General features: G+C 41.8%; 1 protein-coding gene across 2 annotated transcripts in view; it reads right to left on the reverse strand.

Annotated features, from left to right (window-relative positions):
• Window positions 1-22,795, reverse strand: part of LOC109911862 (formin-like) — a 368,530-nt gene that overhangs the window by 274,309 nt on the left and 71,426 nt on the right. For both annotated transcript variants that reach the window (XM_048600301.1, XM_048600300.1), the window contains one exon: window positions 20,003-20,064. In XM_048600301.1, coding sequence (XP_048456258.1) covers window positions 20,003-20,064 — 62 coding nt within the window. The remainder of the gene's footprint in view (window positions 1-20,002; window positions 20,065-22,795) is intronic.

Raw genomic sequence — 22,795 nt, forward strand, 5'->3', positions numbered from 1 at the left:
TAAAGTTTGTTTACCTTTCTCAGAGTCCACACCAGACCAAACTAATCATACCCAGTAAGCACTTATAGTCGACAGACACGCATAATCAAATTGCCTGAAAACTAGATATCTAACTCCAGAATCTCAGCATCTGGTTGAATCTTAAATGTCCTCTATAAAAGCCTAGGGAAACCAAGTGTATCACGTCACTAATGAAAATCAGTAAGAATAAAACCACATGGATAACGTAGCACTGAACCATGCACCACAAACAATAAAGGTACAAGTTATCTTGATGTACCCTGCAAACATTCGCCTTACTTGGAGATTTCCATCAAAACTTAGACAGCTGTCTAGCAGACAAATCAAGCAAGAACCTGTCATAGTCATATTTATGGAATGATGGCACCATTATTATACAGTCAGAGTGATTCCTGGGAGTCCTAAACTTTCATTCGAGATTCCAGGATCTCGCATGACATCAGGTCAAAGATAGGCATGGAAACATTCTGTTGAGTTTTAACTAGTCTGACAGGGTGGTGGGACCCTGAGCAGTAGTGCGACAAGACAGAAGGTTGAGGCTCGCACAGGTTAAAGAGACCAACTTAAATAGACAAGACAGGCAACAGCACAGCAGAGATTGAGGGAAGATTGATGAATTCAACAGTATTTATTGCAATGCAAGAGGCCTGACAAGTAAGGCAGATGAACCCAGGGCATAAATGAGAACATGGGAGTGGGATATCATAGCTGTTACAGAAACATGACTGAGGTAGGGACAGGACTGGCAGCTCAATGTTCCAGGATATAGATGCTATAGGAAGGGTAGAAGAGGAGGCAAGAGAGGAGAGGCATTTTTGATTAGGGGAAACATCATGGTAGTAGTTATAGTGGATATTCTTAGGAGATCGTCCAGTGAAGCTATATAGCTGGAACTGAGAAATAAAAAGGGGGTGATCACTTTTGATGGGATTGTACCATAGGCCCCGCCATAGTCAGTGGGAAATGGTGAAGCAAATATGAAGAGAGCTCGCAGATGGCTGTAAGAATGATTGGGTTGTAATAGTAGGGGATGTTAACTTTCCAAAAATAGACTGGCACTGCCATAGTGTTAAGGGCTTTCATGGAGAGGAATTTGTTAAGTGTGTTCAAGAAAACTTTCTCAATCAAGATAGCCCTACTACAGAAGGGACAACACTCGATTTCCTCTTGGGAAATAAGGCAGAGTGACTGAGGTGCCAGGGACAGCGCACTTTGAGACCAGTGACCATAATTCTGTTAGTTTTAAAATAGTTATGGAAAACGATAGACCAGGTCCACAAGTTAAAGCTCTAAATTGGGGAAAGGCCAATTTTGGTGGTATTAGATAAGAATTTTTAAACATTGCAAGGGGAGGTGGTTCACAAGTAATGGGATGTCTGGCAAGTGGGAAGGTTTCAAAAGCAAGATAAGGAGAGTTCAGGAACAGCATGTTTCTGTTAGTGTGAAGTGTGACAGATAGCAGGAGTAGAGAACACCAAATGACTAGAGATACTGAGGCCCTGGTCAAGAAAAAGGAGGAAGTATATGTCAGGTACTGACCCGGTGACGGCAAAGGAATTGCGTCAGGATAGTAAGTGGATTGGAGAGCAACTTGCAGGTAGTGGAGATCCCATGTATCTGTTGCCCTTCTCCTTCGCAGTGACAGATACCACAAGTTTGGAAGGTGCTGCTGAAGGAGGCATGATAAGTTGCTGCACTTCATGGTATGCACTGCTGCCACTGTCTGGGTACAGGGTTACCATAGACTGTGACTGGATTGGCCTTGTAATTACTGTCGTTACAACAAATGAGAAGCTAGGAATATCAGGCACGACTCTCACCTCCTACCTCCTCAAAGTCTGTTCACCATCTGCAAGGCATAAGAGATCAAAAATACTCTTCCTTGCCTGGATGATCTCTAACAGTACTCAGAAAGTTTGATACAGAACAAACCATGACAAAGCAGCCTGTTTGATTGACCCTGAACCTGCATCTGCAAGCTTAAACATTCACTTCCTCAACCACAGACAGACAGTGGCAGCCTTAATCCCATCTACAAGATGCACTGCAATCACTCACCAAGGTTCCTTTGACGACATCTTCCAAACTTGCAGCCTATACCATCTGGAAAGACAAGGACAGCAACACACCGTCTGCAGTTCCCCCTCCAGGTCACACACTATCCAGGTTAAAACTCTAAGACAGATTCTGGACAAGGCCTCACACCTACAATTCAGTGTTTGACCTGAGGTGTCACCTTCTGTATACTCCAGTCGCACTGCCTGTTTGAAGTTTGGAAAGTTAGGCAGTCACTGATGAAACCTTTAATTATCTCAAGGGCAGCGACTTGAAACAGATTCTGGAATTTGCGTCTTAATCAATCGTAACTTGCCTTTCCTTTCTAACAGAGTTCTCCATATCCTGGCTTCTGCAATTCTAGAATGCAGGAACATATGAATGATTAAAGATTCAACAGGAGGCAGTCAGCCAGCCATTTTAGGTTTGTTCACTCCACTCATGCCAGTTGTATGATCTCTCTGCCCGTAAACTCTGTGTCTGTGCGTTCTCCTCTCATTGCACCTGACGAAGAGCCTGCACTCCGAAAGCTTGTGTGATTTCAAGTAAACCTGTTGGACTATAACCTGGTGTTGTGCGATTTCTGACTTTGTTCACTCCAGTCCAACACTGGCACCTCCACATCATAGCCATGGGAAATACAGGGTTACATGGATACCGTAGGGGGTCTGGGAGGGACGCTGTATGGAGGGTCGGTGTGGGCATCACTGGCAAGGCCAGCATTTAATGCTGATCGTGAAGTGCTCCCAAGTCTTGAACTGCTACAGTCCTTAGACATGAATAGCAATGGGTCAAGATGATGGCATCTCAAAGGAAATTAGAGGTGGGCAACAAATTGTGGCCTAGGTGCTCATGCTCACGTACAACTAATAAATGAAATAACCACAAACTTAATTGTAAAATCTTCATCTCCAATTCAATACACTCAAAATGGTCTTCAATTTCTCCGTATCAACGATTAGCCTTTGAAGGAAGAAAGGTAAGCATCTATCTGCTGTTGGGAGATAGTTTTTGCAGAGCTATCAATGGTGAAAATGTTATGAATGATCTCTGTGCTTCCAAAGAATCAAATAGATTGAATCCTTTTAAATGAACAGAGCAATGTTTACTTCTAACAATAACATGGATTAAAAATTGATTATATTTTAAAACCCAAGTTAACAAGTGTCTTTGCCAATGAGTGCAACTTGACACATGATGATTATCTGCTGCTACAGATTGGATTTTACATAAGCTCACTAGCATCTAACCCAGCATCAAAGAAGCTACATCAGTCTCAAGTATCAACCACATAACAACATGAACTCAATGGTCTGGACTTCACACTCGGCAGCAAATGGAAAGCATTCACACTTCATTTTGTTGATAATTTCCCTTTTTTTTGGCATAGTCACCTACAGGAATTAGAGATCCATTGTGAGAACAGAATAAGCACCAGCTAGTCTACTCGGCCGACAGACTGAAGAAGCGTCACCAGGATAACCATCTCAAAGACCGCGTTGACTAAACAGAGTCAGATATCATTTGGAAACCCCACGCCCAAAAGAAAGTTCAACATGCTTCAATATTATTTTACTTCCAGGTTTGGTGTCCAATGTGTCGCAGCTGGCTCAAAAACGACCCACGTGATGCAATCTCAATTCCAGAATTTAAAGGATGAATCTAAAACCAAGATTCGGAGGAGATGAAAATTAAAATAATTCAAGACAGGATATGACAATGGGCTCCAGTCGGGCAATGACACGCCAGGCTTTCCATTAGTTTATTCTTTTATGGAACATGGGCATCACTGGCAAGGCAAGCATTTGTTGCTGATCCGTCTATTGCCCTTCAATTAGTTAATTAAACTAGAGGGTATAGGTTTAAGTTGAGAGGATTTAAAAGGGAGATATGGGGCAACTTTTTCACGCAGAGGGTGGTGCATGTATGGAATGAGCTGCCAGAGGTGGTGGTGGAAGGTAGTACAATTACAATATTTAAAAAGTCATCTGGATAGGTACATGAATGGGAAGGGCTTAGACGGATATGGGCCAAATGCTGGAAAACGAAATTAGATTAATTTAGGATATCTGGTTGGCATGGACGAGTTGGACCGAAGGGTCTGTTTCCATGTTGTACAACTCTACGGCTCTAATTGCTAAGCTTTTTCTGAGAGAAGTTCAGTCAGGCACATTACTGTCATTTGGAGTTACATGTAGGCCTGACCAGAATATTTGCTTCCCTAAAGGAAATTAGTTAACTAGATGGATGTTTAGAAGACTTGATGATAGGTTTAATGGTTACCTTTACTAAAGAGGTGTGAGGAAATGTTGGGAAATGGTATTGAGGTCAGTCTTGATCCAGTGGAGCAGGTTAAAGGGGCCAAATGATCTCTCACATTCCAATTTCCTACATTCGGTTAGGAGCAGAAGCCCACTGGTGTCCTTCAGGATTCAGTGTAGAAAGTGTAGACGGAAAAATGTGCAACGGTGTGCATGAATCCATCTCCTCAATTTGCTGTATCAAGCCATTTATCATCTCGTTCTGAACACTCAGGTATCTTGCAAGCATATCTATTCTTTCCTTCTCTGTACTGCCTTGCATTGTTATCTATCAATCTCCACTGCTATTCACCCTCATTTTATGTAATTTTCATGCCTCCTCTCCTCACTGCACCATCATATTTACCCTCACCGAAACCACTGAATCCAGCACATGACACTCACCCGCGGCTCTGGGTTTTCTTTTGGTGCAGAAGAGAATATAGAAAGAAATGTGCTTTGCTCATCTGGAAGAAATGCTGTGGAGCACGATAGACTTTATCCATCCTGCGCATCTTGAGGGGGCCTTCAGCTGGAACGTTCTCTTGTGGAGGTTGTTCAGCAGCTGCTGGCCCTGGAGTTACCGGTGCATCTACGCTCCTCCATTTCTCTGCATCTTCATTTCTTCGAAGCATCAACCACAATAACCCCTACTGTGCCCAGCTCCATTGGTCATACTGACAATTAACCTATGTGGGGAGTATAAGATCCTGACTAATGTTTCAGGTTCAAGCCCCACCACAGCAGATGGTGCAACGGAATTTAAGTATTACTGAATTAGGTTTTTAAAAAAATCTGGAATTTAACACTAACATCAGTAATGCTGACTGTAACCTAACTGGTTACAGCTGTTGAGAAATCTGCTTTCCTTACTTGGCCTAACCTAGATGTGACTCTCAATCAACCATAACATAGTTGACATAGAACAGTACAGCACAGTACAGGCCCTTCGGCCCACGATGTTGTGCCGAACTTTTACCCTAATCCTAAGGTCTATCTAACCTCCACCCCTACCTTATACGATCATCCATATGCCTATCTAATAGCCGCTTAAATGCCCCTAATGAGGCCAACTCCACTACCCTCTCCGGCAATGCATTCCACACCCCGACCACTCTCTGAGTAAAGAACCTACCTCTGATGTCCCCCCTGTATCTACCTCCACTCACTTTAAAACTATGCCCCCTCGTAATAGCTATCTCCACTCTAGGCAAAAGTCTCTGGCTGTCTGCTCTATCTATACCTCTGATCATTTTGTACACCTATTTTGACCTTTCTTTAACTGCTCTCTGGGAAGGTGGTGATATAGTGGTAATTTCATTGGACTAGTAATACAATGTACCCAGGATAATACGCTGGTGACCTGGGTTTGAATCTCCTCATCAATAAGAAAAAAGTACCCGGAATAAAATGCTAGCCTAATGTTGACTGTGCAACCACTGTCGCTTGTTGTAAAACAAGATCTGGTACCCTAATGTCCCATAGGGAAGGAAATCTGCTGACCTGATCTGATCTATTCGATATCTGTTTCCACATCCATAACAATGTGGTTGACTTCTAACTGCCCACAATGAGCAATAATTGCTGAGCCAGCCGGGGATGCCCACTTCCCATGAATAAATGGTTTCATAAATGGCCTGGCAAGCAACTCTACTTAAAGGCTGGGCAACAAATATAGCAACACCCACATCTTGTGAAAAAAGTTTTAAACAACACCAGTAGTGCTACAAGCAGACTTGAGGGATGGCTATCAAGTGGCAAGACTATAACAACTTCAAACCAAGCAGAGACTCAATTTCAATTGTACCAGCCACTGTGGTAGCATCTGAATCCAGAGTTTTTGTCGTATTACTCATTCGTTGACACTACCAATATGCTACCACCTCCCCTGTCTCAGGCAATTTGAACTGCTGTTGAAAAATAGCATCACAATAGCTGTGTTGGAAACTTGTGTGCATCTACATAAATATCATTTTGTGGTACATGGTAGCTGAATACTGATGGATTCCCCATGCAATGTCCTATGTAATGCACTACTCAGACTACACCTGGAATACTGTGAACCGTTTTGGATCTTTTACTAATGGCAAGACAGACTGGCATTGCAGCCAGTCTAGAGAAGATTCACTCGGTTGATCATAGGCAATGGAGGCTGTCTTATGAGTATGTTGGACTTGTATTTATTGAAACATAAGATTCTCAGGGGACTTGAAAGAGTAGATGATGAAAGGTTGTTTCCCCTTGTAGAACTGCCTAGAACTAGAACTGCTTAGGCCCTACTCCTCTAAGCCAGCCTTATTGCTCTCTGACCTGTGCAAACTGGCTAGCAGATAAGGGAAGCAGCCTTTCTTAATTTGAGGTACGGGCATGTGTTCAATTCAACTGCTTCAATGCCTTCTCACCTGGCTTTAAATGAGGACCTTCAGAAAAGCCATAGACATGATATTCATCTTCCAGAGGAGGTTAAACCCAATGTTTTATATATTTGTTCATGGAATATGGGCATCACTGACATGGCCAATATTTATTGCCAATCTTCCCTTGCCTTTGAGAGGGTGAGCGGCCTTCTTTAACTGCTGCAATCTATGTAGTATAGGAAATCCAAAGTATAGTTACGGAGGGAATTCCAAGATTCTGAACCAACAATGGTAAAGGAACAGCAAGACAGTTCCAAGTTAAAATGTTGTGTGGCTTAGAGGGGATCTTGGAGATAATGCTGTTCCCATGTGCGTGCTGCTAGGTGGTAGAGGTCATGTGTAGGACGTATAGCATGTTCTGTCACATTCCTATCTTGTGCCTAGTAGATACTGCATAGGCTTTGAAAACTGGGGAGTTCACTTATATGCCAGGGAATCCCCAGCCCTTCTATCTTCCCAAGGCATTTTGCAAAAGTTTCCTAATGCATTCCAAATTAATTACAAAATGTGGTGAATTCGAGTGGGCCTTCCACTAACCTCAGATGTTAGCCCTGTGACTAGGGAAAGGCACTGTCTCTTACTCCAAGTACTAGAAGTCAGCTAGCTAGCAAGCCAAACAAAAAGAAAAAAGCAAAAAAGGGATCTCTCTCATCCCAAAAGTTGAAACTCAGTAACAGTTGAAAGGAATCAGAACAATAGAATCTCAACAAATCTGCAAAACTAAGAACCTTGAAATTGTTCAACTAAATGCTAATGTTACTCGTAATATCCATTGCAATGGCCACAATTTTCAAGCATTTGGTCTTCATGAACAATTCAGAAATTGATCTATTCTTAAAAAAAAACTTATGTTTTTGATTCACCTCTCATTTCCAATCTTTATGGATGTTTGTTGAAGGAGGATTGGTAACCTATTTAGTCATTTTAAAAATTCAATGTTTGTTAACTGAAGAAAGTGTGTTTAAATTGGATCCTTTAAAAACATAAGTTCATTTGAGTGTGGAAAAATGTTATTCAAAAGGGAAGGAATTGGTTTTAAATTAACCATTTTGCGACCAACCAAAGGATCTGGTGAATATAGATGGGGAACCAGTTCATCCCACCTCATCCAGAACAAAGAACAAAGAAAATTACAGCACAGGAACAGGCCCTTCAGCCCTCCAAGCCTGCGCTGATCCAGATCCTCTATCTAAACCTGTCACCTATTTTCCAAGGATCTGTATCCCTCTGCTCCCTGCCCATTCATGTATCTGTCCAGATACACCTTAAGTGACGCTATCGTGCCCGCCTCTACCACCTCCGCTGGCAACTCGTTCCAGGCACCCAGCACCCTCTGCGTAAAGAACTTTCCACACATATCTCCCTTAAACTTTTCCCCTCTCATTTTGAAATTGTGACCCCTAGTAATTGAGTCCCCAACTCTGGGGAAAAAGCTTCTTGCTATCCACCCTGTCTATACCTCTCATGATTTTGTAGGCCTCAATCAGGTCCCCCCTCAACCTCCGTCTTTCTAATGTAAATAATCCTAATCTACTCAACCTCTCTTCATAGCTAGCACCCTCCATACCAGGCAACATCCTGGTGAACCTCCTCTGCACCCTCTCCAAAGCATCCACATCCTTTTGGTAATGTGGCAACCAGAACTGTACGCAGTATTCCAAATGTGGTCGAACCAAAGTCCTATACAACTGTAACATGACCTGCCAACTCTTGTACTAAATACCCCGTCCGATGAATGAAAGAATGCCGTATGCCGTCTTGACCACTCTATCCACCTGCATTGCCACCTTCAGGGTACAATGGACCTGAATACCCAGAAGCTTAACAATTTGTGGTATTCCATCTAGAACAAAGGAGGGTGCTTTTACCACAGTCTGGGCATAGCACAGAGACAACAGAGAAAACCACCAGCAAATACAACCGTTGGTTACATGTGAAAGATGAGTGACAGAGGTTAAGACAGACAGATTGGAAAATGAGGTAAAGATGTGGAAAGCTAGAAAAAAAGTGGGAGATCTGAAGTGAGCCTGGAAGTGAGCATAGTCATATGATCATGGTCACAGGCTGGTGAAAGAAACCCCAAATAAAAGACAGGGAGATCTTGCAGCATGTAAGGACCATGTATTTTTACTTTTGCGTTTTTAAAAATTGTGGATTAAAATGAGAAAGAACTAATTTAAAAACAAGTGTTTGAAAGGGTGGGTGTTTGAACAAGCAGTAATCGAGGATTGAGTTGCAGACTATTTGGATGTGGGAATGTACAGATGCAGCTCTGGCTTGCAATCTAAGAAGCTGATTGATCTATGGACTGGTGATCATTCTTGATGACAGAGTCCTTCTGCCTGCCAACAACTGTGTGATTAGTTTTCTAGTAACTGAACAGTTTGGAGCTGGCAACAAGTTTTTCAGAGAGAGAAGGGTTTGGTTTTGCCCCAGCTCAGAAACAGTCTTCCTGTTCTCTGTAGTCAAAACTAACTTTAAACATGAAAAATAAAGTTTATCTTCCCTGCAAAAGTTGTTGTAAGAACAACTTTTGACTTTGAAGTCAGAGACTTTTTAAAAGGTGAACCAGTCACCTTGTGCTTCTTACCAACCAATGGAAGCATCTGGAGAAAGATAACTGAAGCAATGTGCTGGCTAGCAGAAGACTCATGAAGATCATTTCAACAATAGTACCTGGGAACAAAGACTAATGAACTGTCTTTCCAGTTTTTCCCCTTCTACCCATAACCCATTTTACCCTGTCTGTTTGTCTGTGTATTTATATGCGTGTGTGTATGTGTGTGTGTGTGTGTGTGTGTGTGTGTGTGTGAGAGAGAGACAGAGAGAGAGAGAGTGAGAGATTGTGTATACACAGAGATAGAGATTAGTTCATAAGGCAAATAGAGTCATATAAATGGGGATCTTTGCGTAATTTGTAAAATCTTTAGGGCTCGATTTACAGTATGCTACCGCCGTGAGGCATAACAAGAAATATTTCAGAACGAGATAGGAGGGTGAGTAGAGGGTATAATTTGACAAGAATAAGGATCAAAGAACAAGTCAGGTATACAACGAGAAGTTTAAATTCTTATGATCCCTAAGTTTTAGTAGCTACCAACTAATTAGAAGATAAGGTGATAAAAGATTCTAAACAAAAAGGGTTAGAAATATTTGGTATATACGCTGACGTAGCAGATATTGGACAGCCAGTCTTATCACACAGTTATGGGTCAATTCCTTGCAGTGGGAAAAGTGACCATGAATATTTTTCTTAACTCTCATAGCCACATATTTCTGGGGAACTAAACCAATTTACATAAAAGCTGCATTTTTATAAGGGGAAAAAAAATCAAAAAGGGAAGTCTTTTTAAAATCATCAAAAGAAGCTGATGATTTAAAAGGGAAATTGTAGAAATTAAATAAATGTAATTATGGTTGCATAAGGAATCAAGTGTGTGTACCTCTCAGTTAAGTCCATCTTGTTGAAAGTGAATCTACAGTTAAAAGTAGATCCAGCAAGATTTTACTGATATCACAAGGAGAAATGATGCTTTTTTTTGGGTAGGTTGTACAAGAATCAAGCAGCCCATGACAAAGTAAAATAGGAGTTTAAGATAGATAGTGAAGCTTTAGGGATTGTTAAAAATATATAGGAATAGATATGAAGCAGAACAAGTCAGCAGTGATCTTCAATCAAGTCTTATTTAGAACAAGTCAATTGTATCCAATAAATAGGGCCTGGTCCTCATATGTGGAGAGTTACCCATCCAAGACTGAAATAAACCAGTTGAGAAGTCTTATGGTCAGTTATACTTGCTGTGCTCTCAGACTAGACCTGATACTAGTTACGACCTATTGAGATGGAGTAGCAAGTTAAGACATGCTGCACTTGAGGAGGCTCTGAGGGCAAGTAAAACATTTAAAAAATTGAATTCAGAGCAATGGGCACTAAAGGGCTGGAACCAGCCAGAGGATGTAAAAATAATCATTTTTAGCAAGTCTTCACGAAATAGTCCTCAATGGATGTTCCAGAATGACATATTCTTGCCAGGAAAGAACAATAAATGTTGTCCATTATGGGAGGAGGGTAGTTAAAAGCACCTTAGCTGCTGAAACTGGTATGAGTAGAAGCAATTGATATGGGGTACCCTTATTTAATTTTACGAAGGAAATCCTATGCAAGGGGCAAACTGAGAAAAACATTAGCTCATAGAATATTAGGTGGTTAACCATTTCCTTTGACAAGGTGCCGCATAAGAGGCTACTGCATAAGATGAGGATGCATGGCGTTAAGGGTAAAGTATTAGCATGGATAGAGGATTGGTTGACTAACAGGAAGCAAAGAGTGGGGATAAATGAGTGCTATTCTAGCTGGCAGTTAGTGACTAGTGGTGTGCCTCAGGGATCGGTGTTGGGACCGCAATTATTTACAATTTATATAGATGATTTGGAGTTGGGGACCACGTGTAGGGTGTCAAAGTTTGCAGATGACACTAAGATGAGTGGCAGAGCAAAGTGTGCAGAGGACTGTAAAACTTTGCAGAGGAACATAGATACATTGAGTGAGTGGGCAAAGGTCTGGCAGATGGAATACAATGTAAATAAATGTGAAGTCATACATTTTGGTAGGAGTAATAGTAAAAAGGATTATTACTTGAATGGTAAAAAGTTGCAGCATGCTGCTATGCAGAGGGACCTGGGTGTCCTTGTGCATGAATCACAGAAGGTAGGTCTGCAGGTACAACAAGTAATTAGGAAGGCAAATGGAATTTTGTCCTTCATTGCTAAAGGAATTGAGATTAAAAGCAGAGAGGTTATGTTGCAGCTGTACAAGGTGCTGGTGAGGCCACACCTGGAGTACTGTGTGCAGTTTTGGTCTCCTTACTTGAGAAAGGATGTACTGGCACTGGAGGGGGTGCAAAGGAGGTTCACTAGGTTGATTCTGGAGTTGAGGGGGTTGGCTTATGAGGAGAGACTGAGTAGATTGGGATTATATTCATTGGAATTCAGAAGATTGAGGGGGGATCTTATAGAAACATATAAAATTATGAAGGGAATAGATAAGATAGAAGTAGAGAGGATGTTTCCACTGGCAGGTGAAGCTAGGACAAAAGGGCATAGCCTCAAGATTAGAGGGAGCAGATTTAGGACTGAATTGAGAAGGAACTTCTTCACCCAGAGGGTTGTTAATCTATGGAATTCCTTGCCCAGTGAAGTAGTTGACGCTACTTCAGTAAACGTTTTTACAGATAAGGTAGATTTTTTTTGAACAATAAAGGAATTAAGGGATATGGTGAGAATGCGGGTAAGTGGATCTGAGTTCACGAAAAGATCAGCCATGATCTTATTGAATGGCGGAGCAGGCTCGAAGGGCCGGACGGCCTACTCCTGCTCCTAGTTCTTACGTTCTTACGTTCTTGGGGCAATATTTATTCAACAAAGAGTAAACATTGAGAATTGATCTTGCTAGTGTCAAGTTAATGTTGTAAAGAGACTGTTAAAATAAAATTGGTTAACTCAAGGCACTGATCATTAGACTGATTTACTAAGAGAATTGCTTGCCCTAAGAAATTATTAGATGTCCTCAAAAAGGGACATCGTGTGTTATGATGAGAACGTACAATATGGAAATTACAATATGAATATTGTGTTGTAAGAATATGGATAATTTTTTCTCTTTACTGACTTTGCAATAATGTGGACATTTTTTAAAAAGAATATGAAACATCGGGTCTGTGAATAGTTGATTTTATTAGAATGGATGACAGAGGAATAATATGCCGATTTTTGTTTTGGAAAGTTTAGCAAAAGTTTCAATTTAACGGCAAGAGGGAAATCTATTAATCTATTTAAGATTTAAAAGAAACAGATGGTGGCTATTGATTGGGAACATTTATTTCTAGGAAGCATCAGGTTGGGAATGAATTGAATTGAATTGAATCATTTATTGTCATGTGTATTCAATGTAAAAATACAGTGAAAAGTGTGTACATTTGCCGTACATACATGGCACCATTCACATTAACTTAGAATAAGATAAGGAAAAAAAAGCTTGAGAGTCCAACTTTCCTTTCCACTGCCGCAGTCCTTCTCTGGGCTTTCCAGCCCAGGCCCCATGCTGTTGTCAGCATCCTGCTTTGGGCTGCCTCACTGGCTCAATCTCGTTGCCACTGCCTCACCGGGCAGCTCTTGGCCACCGCTGCCTCACCGTCCCCGCTCTCACTGCCTCACCGTCCCCGCTCTCACTGCCTCACCGGGCTCGCTCTCGCTGCCTCACCGGCCCCGCTCTCACTGCCTCATCGGCCCTGCTCTCACTGCCTCACCGGCCCCGCTCTAGGCTGCCTCACTGGCCCCACTCTTGGCTGCCGCACCGGCCCCGTTCTTGCTGCCTCACCGGCCCTGCTCTCGACTGCCTCACCGGGCCCGCTCTCGCTGCCTCACCAGCCCCGCTCTCGACCGCCTCACCGGCCCTGCCCTCACTGCCTCACCAGCCCCGCTCTCACCGCCTCTCCAGCCCTGCTCTAGGCTGCCTCACTGGCCCCGCTCTTGGCTGCCGCACCGGCCCCGTTCTTGCCGCCTCACCGGCCCCACTCTCGCCGCCTCACCAGCCCCGCTCTAGGCTGCCTCACCGGCCCCGCTCTCGGCTGCCTCACCGTCCCGCTCTCGCTGCCTCACCATCCCCCTCTTGCCTCCTCACCGGCCCCGCTCTTGGCTGCCTCCCCGGCCCCGCTCTCGCTGCCTCACCGGCCCCGCTCTCGCCGCCTCACCAGTCCGCTCTCGGCTACCACTGCCTCATTGGCTCGCTCTCGATCCGCCGTCACCGCAGGACACAACCTGTGTGTTCAGCTCCTGCCATGTGGTTCCCGGTCACGACCCAGCTCCTTCCTGACTCCTTACATAGGTAGTTAAAAGGGATGGGTGTGGGAGGATAGAATTACTACAGAGGGAGAGAGAAGGAAGGAGGAAAAAAAGGGGCAAAGAAAGAAAGGGAAAGGGAATGGGCAAGCAGAGTGGTGCTCCAATTGAACTGACTTACCTTGCTGCCATCTAATCGGATTGAGACACTTACTAAGGCTGAGGAAGTCAATAAATTTTATCCACTCAGAAAAAACACATATATGTGTCTTGATTTCATTCTCTCCAACTGGTGTGGAATCGATTAATAAGCCAGAGAATTTATTTGGCTACAATTCTGACTTATCATGCCTTCAAATATCATTTCATGTTTATTACTCCAACAGATAAATCCTGATATATTCTAATGTATTCACTCAGTACCTGAAAGTTAAGCACACACACTTCATGGATATAAATACCAAATCTCTTGACAAAATTTGGGATTGAGCTGAGAATATTAGGCATAAATATGCTAATTACTTATCTAAATGTGTTTTCCTGCTGCTAAAGATGCTATTCAATTTTCTGTATAATAGCAGTGAGCACTTATAATCTTACTATTAGTCTGACTGCAGAAAAGCTGAGCCATTACCTAATTAGTACAACTAAGTTATTAAACCAGTTGCTTGACTTCAGTGTCACTGAGAGATCAATCTCTTAGAGAATCCATAGTACTTTGTTTGTTTTTTAGTACTATTTCTTCCAGCATTTTTAGAATAAGTTGAGCTTTCAAAGGTAAACTAAGTCTGCCATTCACGGACAGTCATGAGTCAGAAATCCAATTTTTGTACTGAGCTAATTGTAATAAGTCAATTATCACTCATAGCATGCTCCCAAATTCAGTGCAGACTAATATAAGCCAGATACCCAAAAATAATCTTCCAACGTGCTTTTACTAAATTATTAAGGTGACAGAAAAATGGTTGCAAGACATAAATGAATGTGGGGGCAGACTTCAAAATGCACATAAAAAGTAGTCAACTGATATCTTGACAGTATTGTGGTTTAATGTGGTGACAAGATTATGTTCAGGGACAGTTGCGCTGATTCTAATTGACAGTGTCAACACATAAATCCCCCACACATACTTCTCATGCACGGATGGAAGATTCAATCAGTTTGCAGTTCTCAAGCATGTCAGTATGCTTCCTAATAACTGACTGAAATTAACCATTTAACTGTTTCTGGTAATTCTGATTGCAAAATGTTAGACTCTTCTGTCTATCTAATCTGAAAGCCTGTAAGAGATGGATGAGAAGTTGAAGCTATCTCACAGGTGTCACAATTTATTCTGTATTCTGTATTAATTCAATCAAAGCATAACTACTCCAAAACACATCAAGCAAATTTAACAAGCAGAATTCCCACACATTCTTGGCAGGAGAGAACTAGTTACTTCGTACACTGAACAAATGTTTGTAAATTTGTGCAATTGAAATATTGCTTTTTCATCATAAGCCATTTATGTACTGACGAAAGTACTAAGAAAAATGAATCTTGATGAAGCGATTGTACAACCACAAGTCTTTCGTAATGTTTTTTTACATTTTTTACATTTTTACATTTCTTCAAAAGTATAGTGGAAATAGTTTGTAATCATAAATTAACACAGCTTTTTGTAGTGTACAATGCCATAATTATAAATCTCTTGAAACTACAAACGCACATTCATACCAAAAATGACAAGATTAGCCTGTGCTTTCTTCAGAGGGTATTTGCCATTTTATAATATATGACTTCTTATAATTAATGCTTCTATGTTGAAATGTTATGGTATCTATACAATACAGCACAGAAACAGGCCCTCGACCCACCAAGCCTGTGTCGATTCCTGTTCCTTATTTAGACCTGCTAAATATTGCCCCTGCATGTTTCTAGTTCATGTATGTATCAAGATAGCCTTAAATGTTACTAATCTGCCCGCGTCCAGAACCTCCACTGGCAGTGCATTCCAGCTACTCACCACCCTCTGAGTGAAAAATTTTCCCTACACTTCTCCCCTAATCTTTCCCCCTCTCACCTTGAACCTGTGCCCTCTTGTAGTTGGCCTCTCCACCCTGGGAAAAAGCTGGTGACTATCCACCCTATCTATGTCTCTCATAAGTTTGTAGACCTCTAACAGGTCACCCCTCAATTTCTGTCTTTCCAGTGAAAACAATCCAAGTTTATCCAACCTCTTCTCATCATTAAAACCCTCCAGACCAGGCAACATCCTGGTAAACCTTCTCTGCACTCTCTCCAAAGCATCCACAACCTCTGGTAGTGTCGTGACCAGAACGGCACACAATATTCCAAATGTGGCCTAACTAAACTTTTGTATAAAAATGACTTGGAGGAAAATGTAGGTGCTCTATCAGTAAGTTTGCGGACAACACCAAATTTGGCGGAGTTGCAGATAGTGAGAACAATTGTAAAAGGATACAGCAGGATATACACAGATTGCAGATTTGCACAGAGAAATGCCAGATGAAGTTTAATCTGGACAAATGCAAGGTGATGCATTTTGGAAATCAAATTCAGGTGTGAAGTTCTGTGTGACAGAACTTGCCAGCTTTTATATTCGATGTCCCTGACAACGAAGGCAAATGTACTTAAAAATTTCTTGACCATCTATCCACCTTCGTGGCCACTTTCAGGGATCTGTGGACCTGTATGACCAGATCCCTCTGAATGTCAATACTCCTAAGGGTTCTGCCATTTAACATATAATTCACACCTGAATTTGATCTTCCAAAATGCATCACCTTGCATTTGTCCAGATTAAACTTCATCTGGCATTTCTCTGCGCAAATCTGCAATCTATGTATATCCTGCTGTATCCTTTTACAATCCTTCTCACTATCTGCAACTCTGCCAAATTTGGTGTTGTCCGCAAACTTGCTGATAGAGCACCTACATTTTCCTCCAGGTCATTTTTATATGTTTATCTATATTAGAAACAACAAAGGTCTCAGCACTGATCCCTGCGGAATACCACTAGTTACTGATCTCTATTCTGAAAAGCACCCTTCCATCGCTACTCTGTCTTTCGTGACCAAGCCAGTTCTGTATCCATCTAGCCAGCTCACCCAGGGTCTCATGAGGCTCTATCTTTTGTACCAGCCTGCCATGAGGTACCTTATCAAATGCCCTATTGAAGTCCATGTAGACAACATCCACTGCCCTTCCCTCACCAATCATTCTTGTCACCTCATCAAAAAACTCAAACCAAATTGGTGAGATATGATCTTTCCCACACAAACCCGGGCTGCCTATCACTAAACAAGTCCATTCGCTTCCAAATGTGAATAAATTCTGTCTCTCAGTATCTTCTCCAATCACTTCCCCACCTCTGACGTTAGGCTCACCGGCCTATAATTATCTGCACTTTACCTGTTTCCCTTCTTAAAGGAAGAAACAACATTTGTCATTCTACAGTCCTCTGGAACCTCGCGTGAGGCCAAAGAGGATGCAAAGATATCTGTTAAGGCCGAGCAATTTCCTCTCTTGCCTCCCACAGTATCCTGGGTTAGATCCTGTCTGGCCCTGCGGACAACGTGTCTTAATCACTACTGCCAGTGGCTCTGACCTCAATAATCATGAAGTGCTTCCAGAGACTGGTTATGGCCCAAGTCAACTCCAGTCTCCCAACCTGCCTCGATCCCCTACAGTTTGCCTACCAATATAACAGGTCCACAGAGGATGCCATATCCCTAGCCCTGCACTCATCCCAGGAACATCTGGACAACAAAGACACCTACATCAGACTCTTGCTCGTTGACTACAGCTCCACCTTCAACACCATTATTGTTTCTGGACTGATCTTAAAACTCCGGACCTTGGTCTTGGCTCTGCCCTCTGCAACTGGATCCTCAGCTTTCTGATCCACCGACTGCAATCAGTGAGGATAGGTAACTGCACCTCCTCCATGATAACCCTCAACACTGGAGCCCACCAAGGATGCATTTTCAGACCCCTACTGTACTCCCTGTAATACCTATGACTGTGTTGCCAAATTCTGAATGAACGCCATCTACAAGTTCGCTGACGACACCACTGTAGTGGGACAGATACCTAACAACGAGTCAAAATACAGAAGGGAGATAGAAGGCTTGGTGATGTGGTGTATTGTCGGCAAAACTAAAGAACTGACCACTGACTTCAGAGAAAAAGGAGGAGAACACGTCCCCATCTGCATCAACGGAACTGAGGTTGAAAGGGTGAAGAGCATCAAGTTCCTGGGAGTGACGATAACCGACAACCTGTCCTGTATTTCCCATGTAAATGTGACAGTCAACAATGGCTCTGCTTCCTCAGGTGGCTCAGGAAACTTGGCATGTCCATAAGGTCCCTCACCAACTTCTACAGATGCACCATTGAAAGCAGACTGTCCGGGTGCATAGCAGCCTGGTATTGCAACTGCTCTACCCAGGACCATAAGAAACTACAGAAGATGGTGTGCACAACCTAGACCATCATAGAAACCATGCACTCCATCCATGCACTCCATTTACACGGCTCGCTGCCACAGAAAGCCTGCCATCATCATCAAAGACCCATTGTATTCTGGTAATGATCTCCTACAACCTCTTCCGTCAGGCATAAGAGACAGAAGCCTGAACACACGCACAAGCAGGTTCAGGAACAGCTTCTTTCCAGCCATTATTAGACTGATGAATGGACTCTCTAGCCTCAAATAATGCTGATCTTGCTAACAGCGATCTCACCCAGCGTACATCCTGTGAAATGTAACCTGTACTACTCTAAGTCTTTTTGATCTGCTTATTTTGATCTGCCTGCACCACTCCTGTGTTTCACTTCATTTAGGTACACGTGACAATCAATCAATCAATTAATACATTTCAAATCACACAATACTTCCTCCTCCATTATGTTAACCTGCCCAAGAGTATTCACACACCTTTTCCTAACTTCAACATCCCTCATGTCACTCTCTGGTGAATACCGATGTAAAGTATTCATTAAGGATCACATTCATTTCCTCTGGCTCCACACATAACCTCCCTCCTTTATCCTTGAATGGGCCTACTCTTTGCCTAGCTACCCTCTGGTTCCTTATATATGTTATATTGCTTTGGGATTCTCCTTAACCCTGCTGGTCAAGGACATTTCATAACCCCTTTTAGCCCTCCTAACTGCCTGTTTGAGCTCCTTTTCTCTATATTCTTCAAAGATATTGTCTGTTTTTATTTGCCTAGACCTTAGGTATGCCTCCTTTTTTTTGACTAAGCTGATAATTTCCCCTGTCATCTTTGGCTCCTGAATCCTGCCATTCCTGTCTCCTTCATTTTCACAGGAACACGCCTGTCCTGCACTCTAATCAACTAGTCTTTAAAAGACTTCCACGACATTTGTGGATTTACCCTCAAACAGCCGCTCCCAATCCACTTTCTCCCATTCTTGGCTAATTTAGTTATATTTGGTCTTTTCCTAGTTTAACACCTTCATCCAAGGTCCACTCTTGTACTTATCCTTAAGTATCTGAAAACTTACAGAATTATGGTCACTATTCCTAAGATCCTGCCACACTGAAACTTTGATGACCTGGCCGGGCTCATTTCCCAATACCATATGGCCCCCTTCCCCATTGGACTAACCATATACTGTTTCCAAAAATCCTCCTGGACACATCTAACAAATTGCACCCCGTCCAACCCCCTGGCACTAAGGGATTCCCAGTCAACATGGGAAAGTTAAAATCACCCACCACAACAACCCTGTTATTATTGCATCTTTCCAGAATCTGACTACATATTTCTTCCTCCATCTCTCACTAACAGCTGGGAGGTCTGTCGTACACTTCCAAAATTGTGTTTGCACCCTTCCTGTTCCCGAGTTTTACTCATACAACCATCTACGGTCATATAAAATAATTAATCTTAAAATATTCAGCTTCAGTATTTGTCCAAAATTTGTACTGTGAAATTAGATATTCTTTTCTGTATGAGACAAAAAAGAATGTCACGGCACTACAGTTTGTTAAATAACTGTTATTATATCAGTCGTAACTCATTTAAGTTGAATTACTGACGGGGAAAAGTTCAACTTCAGTAGGCTTAGAAAATGACTGCTTGTGGTTCATTATAACCTCCAACTATTTTTCCTGTTTATTGACTTCAATGGAAAAGAAAGTCAGGTAAATTGAACTGGTGTGAGTAAAGGGTAGCTGGTCCACAACTGAGCATTTGGCTCCCCCTACCCACTGCCAAAGTTGGATTTTACTCCCTCTATTACTTCACAAAAGTGGATGGAGTCTCCCCAGTGTGTTGTTTTAAGTGGATTAGCACATGTCAGATAAGAGAGGTTCTGCTTCTACTTAGACATTCTTACCTGCAAATTTTCTGTTTCTGTCTTGTGGTCTCGTTTCAAGTGCAAAATGGCAGCATGATATTCTGTTAAAATAAAAATAGCATTAGTCTAATTGATGTTGTTTAATGGTGTGAATAATATAACATTGCATTAAATCATATCAGTAATTGAAAACACTAACGTTCTTTAATAAAGTTCTTTTCTCTAAAACCGGTACAATATGAAGCTTGTGTAAAAGGTATTGTCTTAATAAAAGAAGAGGTGTTGGCTCTTATTTTTCTGATCACAATCAAAGCCAGTTGTTAACATTCTGTTTGAGATGCAATATACCACTTGTGCAAAATCTTATTGAAGAAGATAATGCATATAAAAGGGCTACATACAGGAACAGAAATGACTAATGATCCAAATACCTGCTTCTATAAATTTAAAGAAAAAGTACCTCTCATTATAGTTATTTCCAAATAAAGAATATCATTTAGGAATGACAACTTTTATGAAGAGAATACTTTGTGCAATATAGAATCCAGCACAAAGATTAAATCATGGTAAGAAATGTTCTCTTATGTGCTACAGTCCATTTCATATGGGGATGCCCATATTATGTTCTCAATTAATGTTCTTTCCCCTATGACTTCAGATCATTCAGGTACGTTTAAGTACAAGAAAAACTTACTTATCAAGAATAGACAATGTAAGAATTTGCTGGATGTGGGGAGAAAGCCTTACTTCCCCTAGAAGTGGATGAATACATTATTTTCATTTCTGCACTTGTTCAATTGACGTGACATTTTATGTAAAGAACATTGCTTATCATTAGTTCTTTCTAATATGCACTATGTCCTCTGACCTAGGACACAGTCGTCAATTTTCTACTGTATTTTATTTGCTACTGTTGGATCTTAATGGAATACAGTTTTCCTGCAACAAGATAAAAATTGAATGCTACTGCCCTCTGTTGGTGTAATGCAGAACATATTTCCTACAGGGCAATAAACTCTTAAATCTTGACTCATCCACTCTTCAGTTATAGCATGCTGTCCGTGTGTGTGTGTGTGTGTGTGTGTGTCTGTGTGTGTGTGTGTCTGTGTGTGTGTGTGTGGTCATTATCACTAGAAAAATCACTTTAGTTTTCACATGCAGGAATCAGTTTGCTACGTGCCAAGAAAACATAAATCATTCATACTAAATGCAAAGAGATAGTAGGAACTGCCGATGCTGGAGCCTGAGATAACAAGGTGTAGAGCTGGATGAACGCAGCAGGCCAGGCAGCATCAGAGGAGCAGGAAAGCTGACCCGAAACGTCAGCTTTCCTGCTCCTCTGATGCTGCCTGCCTGCTGTGTTCATACTAAATGCAATACTGCTTTACTGTTCATTTCACTTCTATCCCTCATGGATTGTGGGCCTTCACATTCATGTTTTCTCTGGAGTGAAAGGACAGAATAAACTTGATTTTCATTTGTTCGTGGGATGTGACCACTGATGACCAGGCCAGTATTTATTGCCTATCCCTAAATTTCCGCGAGAAGGTGGTGGTGAGCCTCCTTCTTGGGGGTGCAGGTACACTCATGGTGCTGATGGGAGGGAATTCCAGGATTTTGATCCAGCAACAGTGAAGGAACAGTAATTTAATTCCAAGTCAACGTGTGTGGCTTGGAGGGGAATTTTTATGTGGCGGCGTATTCAGGCAACTGCTGCCCTTGTCCTACCAGGTGATAGAGGTTGTGGGTTTGGAAGATGCCATTCAAGGACCTTGGTGAGTCAAGCTAGTGCATCTAGTAGATGGTGCATATCATCGCCACTGTGCATCAATGGAGAATGGAGTGAACACTGAAGGTGGTGGATGGGGTGCCAATAAAATAGATTTTGTCCCAGATGGTTTCGAGCCTTTTAACTGTCTCATGCAAACTAGTAGGATGCATTCTGCCACATTCCTGATTTGCATCTTGTTGACACCGTACAGGGTTTGGGAAGTTAATATCCAGAATGAAAAACTAACTAAACTTGAAAATTATGATACAGATCTGAACTCATTTTATTGGTCTTTACTTTGGGGAGGGGACACAGAATTGTCAGTCTCTGACCCTTTCTTGTAGCTACAGTTTTATGTGGCTTTTCCATTCTCAGGCCAATGATAACCTTCAGGATACTAACAGTAGAAAATATAATGATGGTAATGTCATTCAATGTCACAGAGAGATGGTTGGATTCTCTTAAATCTGCATCTACAATACCATTTTGCTCTGCGCTATGAAGAGTCACTTCTCAGATTTATTCAACCTACAAAGATCTCCTACTTTGGGTTTTTTTTTGCAGTACAGGACAGATTGTTTCAAAGATCATAAAATAAAAGATTTACAGAGTCATACAGCATGGAAACAGCCCTTGGGTCCAATCAGTCCATGCCGACCATGTTCCCAAACTAAACTAGTCCCACATTCCTATACTTGGCCATTATCCCTCCAAACCTTTCCATTCATGATCTTATCCAAATGTCTTTTAAATGTTGTGATTGTATCTGCATACACCACTTTCTCTGGTAGTTCATTCCACACAAATCTCTGTGTAAAAAAGCTTGCCCTTCATGTCCTTTCGTAAATCTTTCTCATCTCACCTTAAAAATATGCCCTCTAGTTTTGAACTCCCCAAATGTTGGAAAAAGACCCTTGTCATTCATCTTCTTTATGCCCCTCATGATTTTATAAACATCAATAAGGTCACCCCTTGCATTTGAATATTGCTGAAAAGTGAGATGTTGATGAAGCTTTTCATCATGCACTCAACAGGACTAATGCAAAAATACCGCATCTCAA

Source organism: Rhincodon typus, chromosome 8 (genome assembly GCF_021869965.1).
Source record: "Rhincodon typus isolate 14 chromosome 8, sRhiTyp1.1, whole genome shotgun sequence".
Classification (NCBI taxonomy): Eukaryota; Metazoa; Chordata; class Chondrichthyes; order Orectolobiformes; family Rhincodontidae; genus Rhincodon; species Rhincodon typus.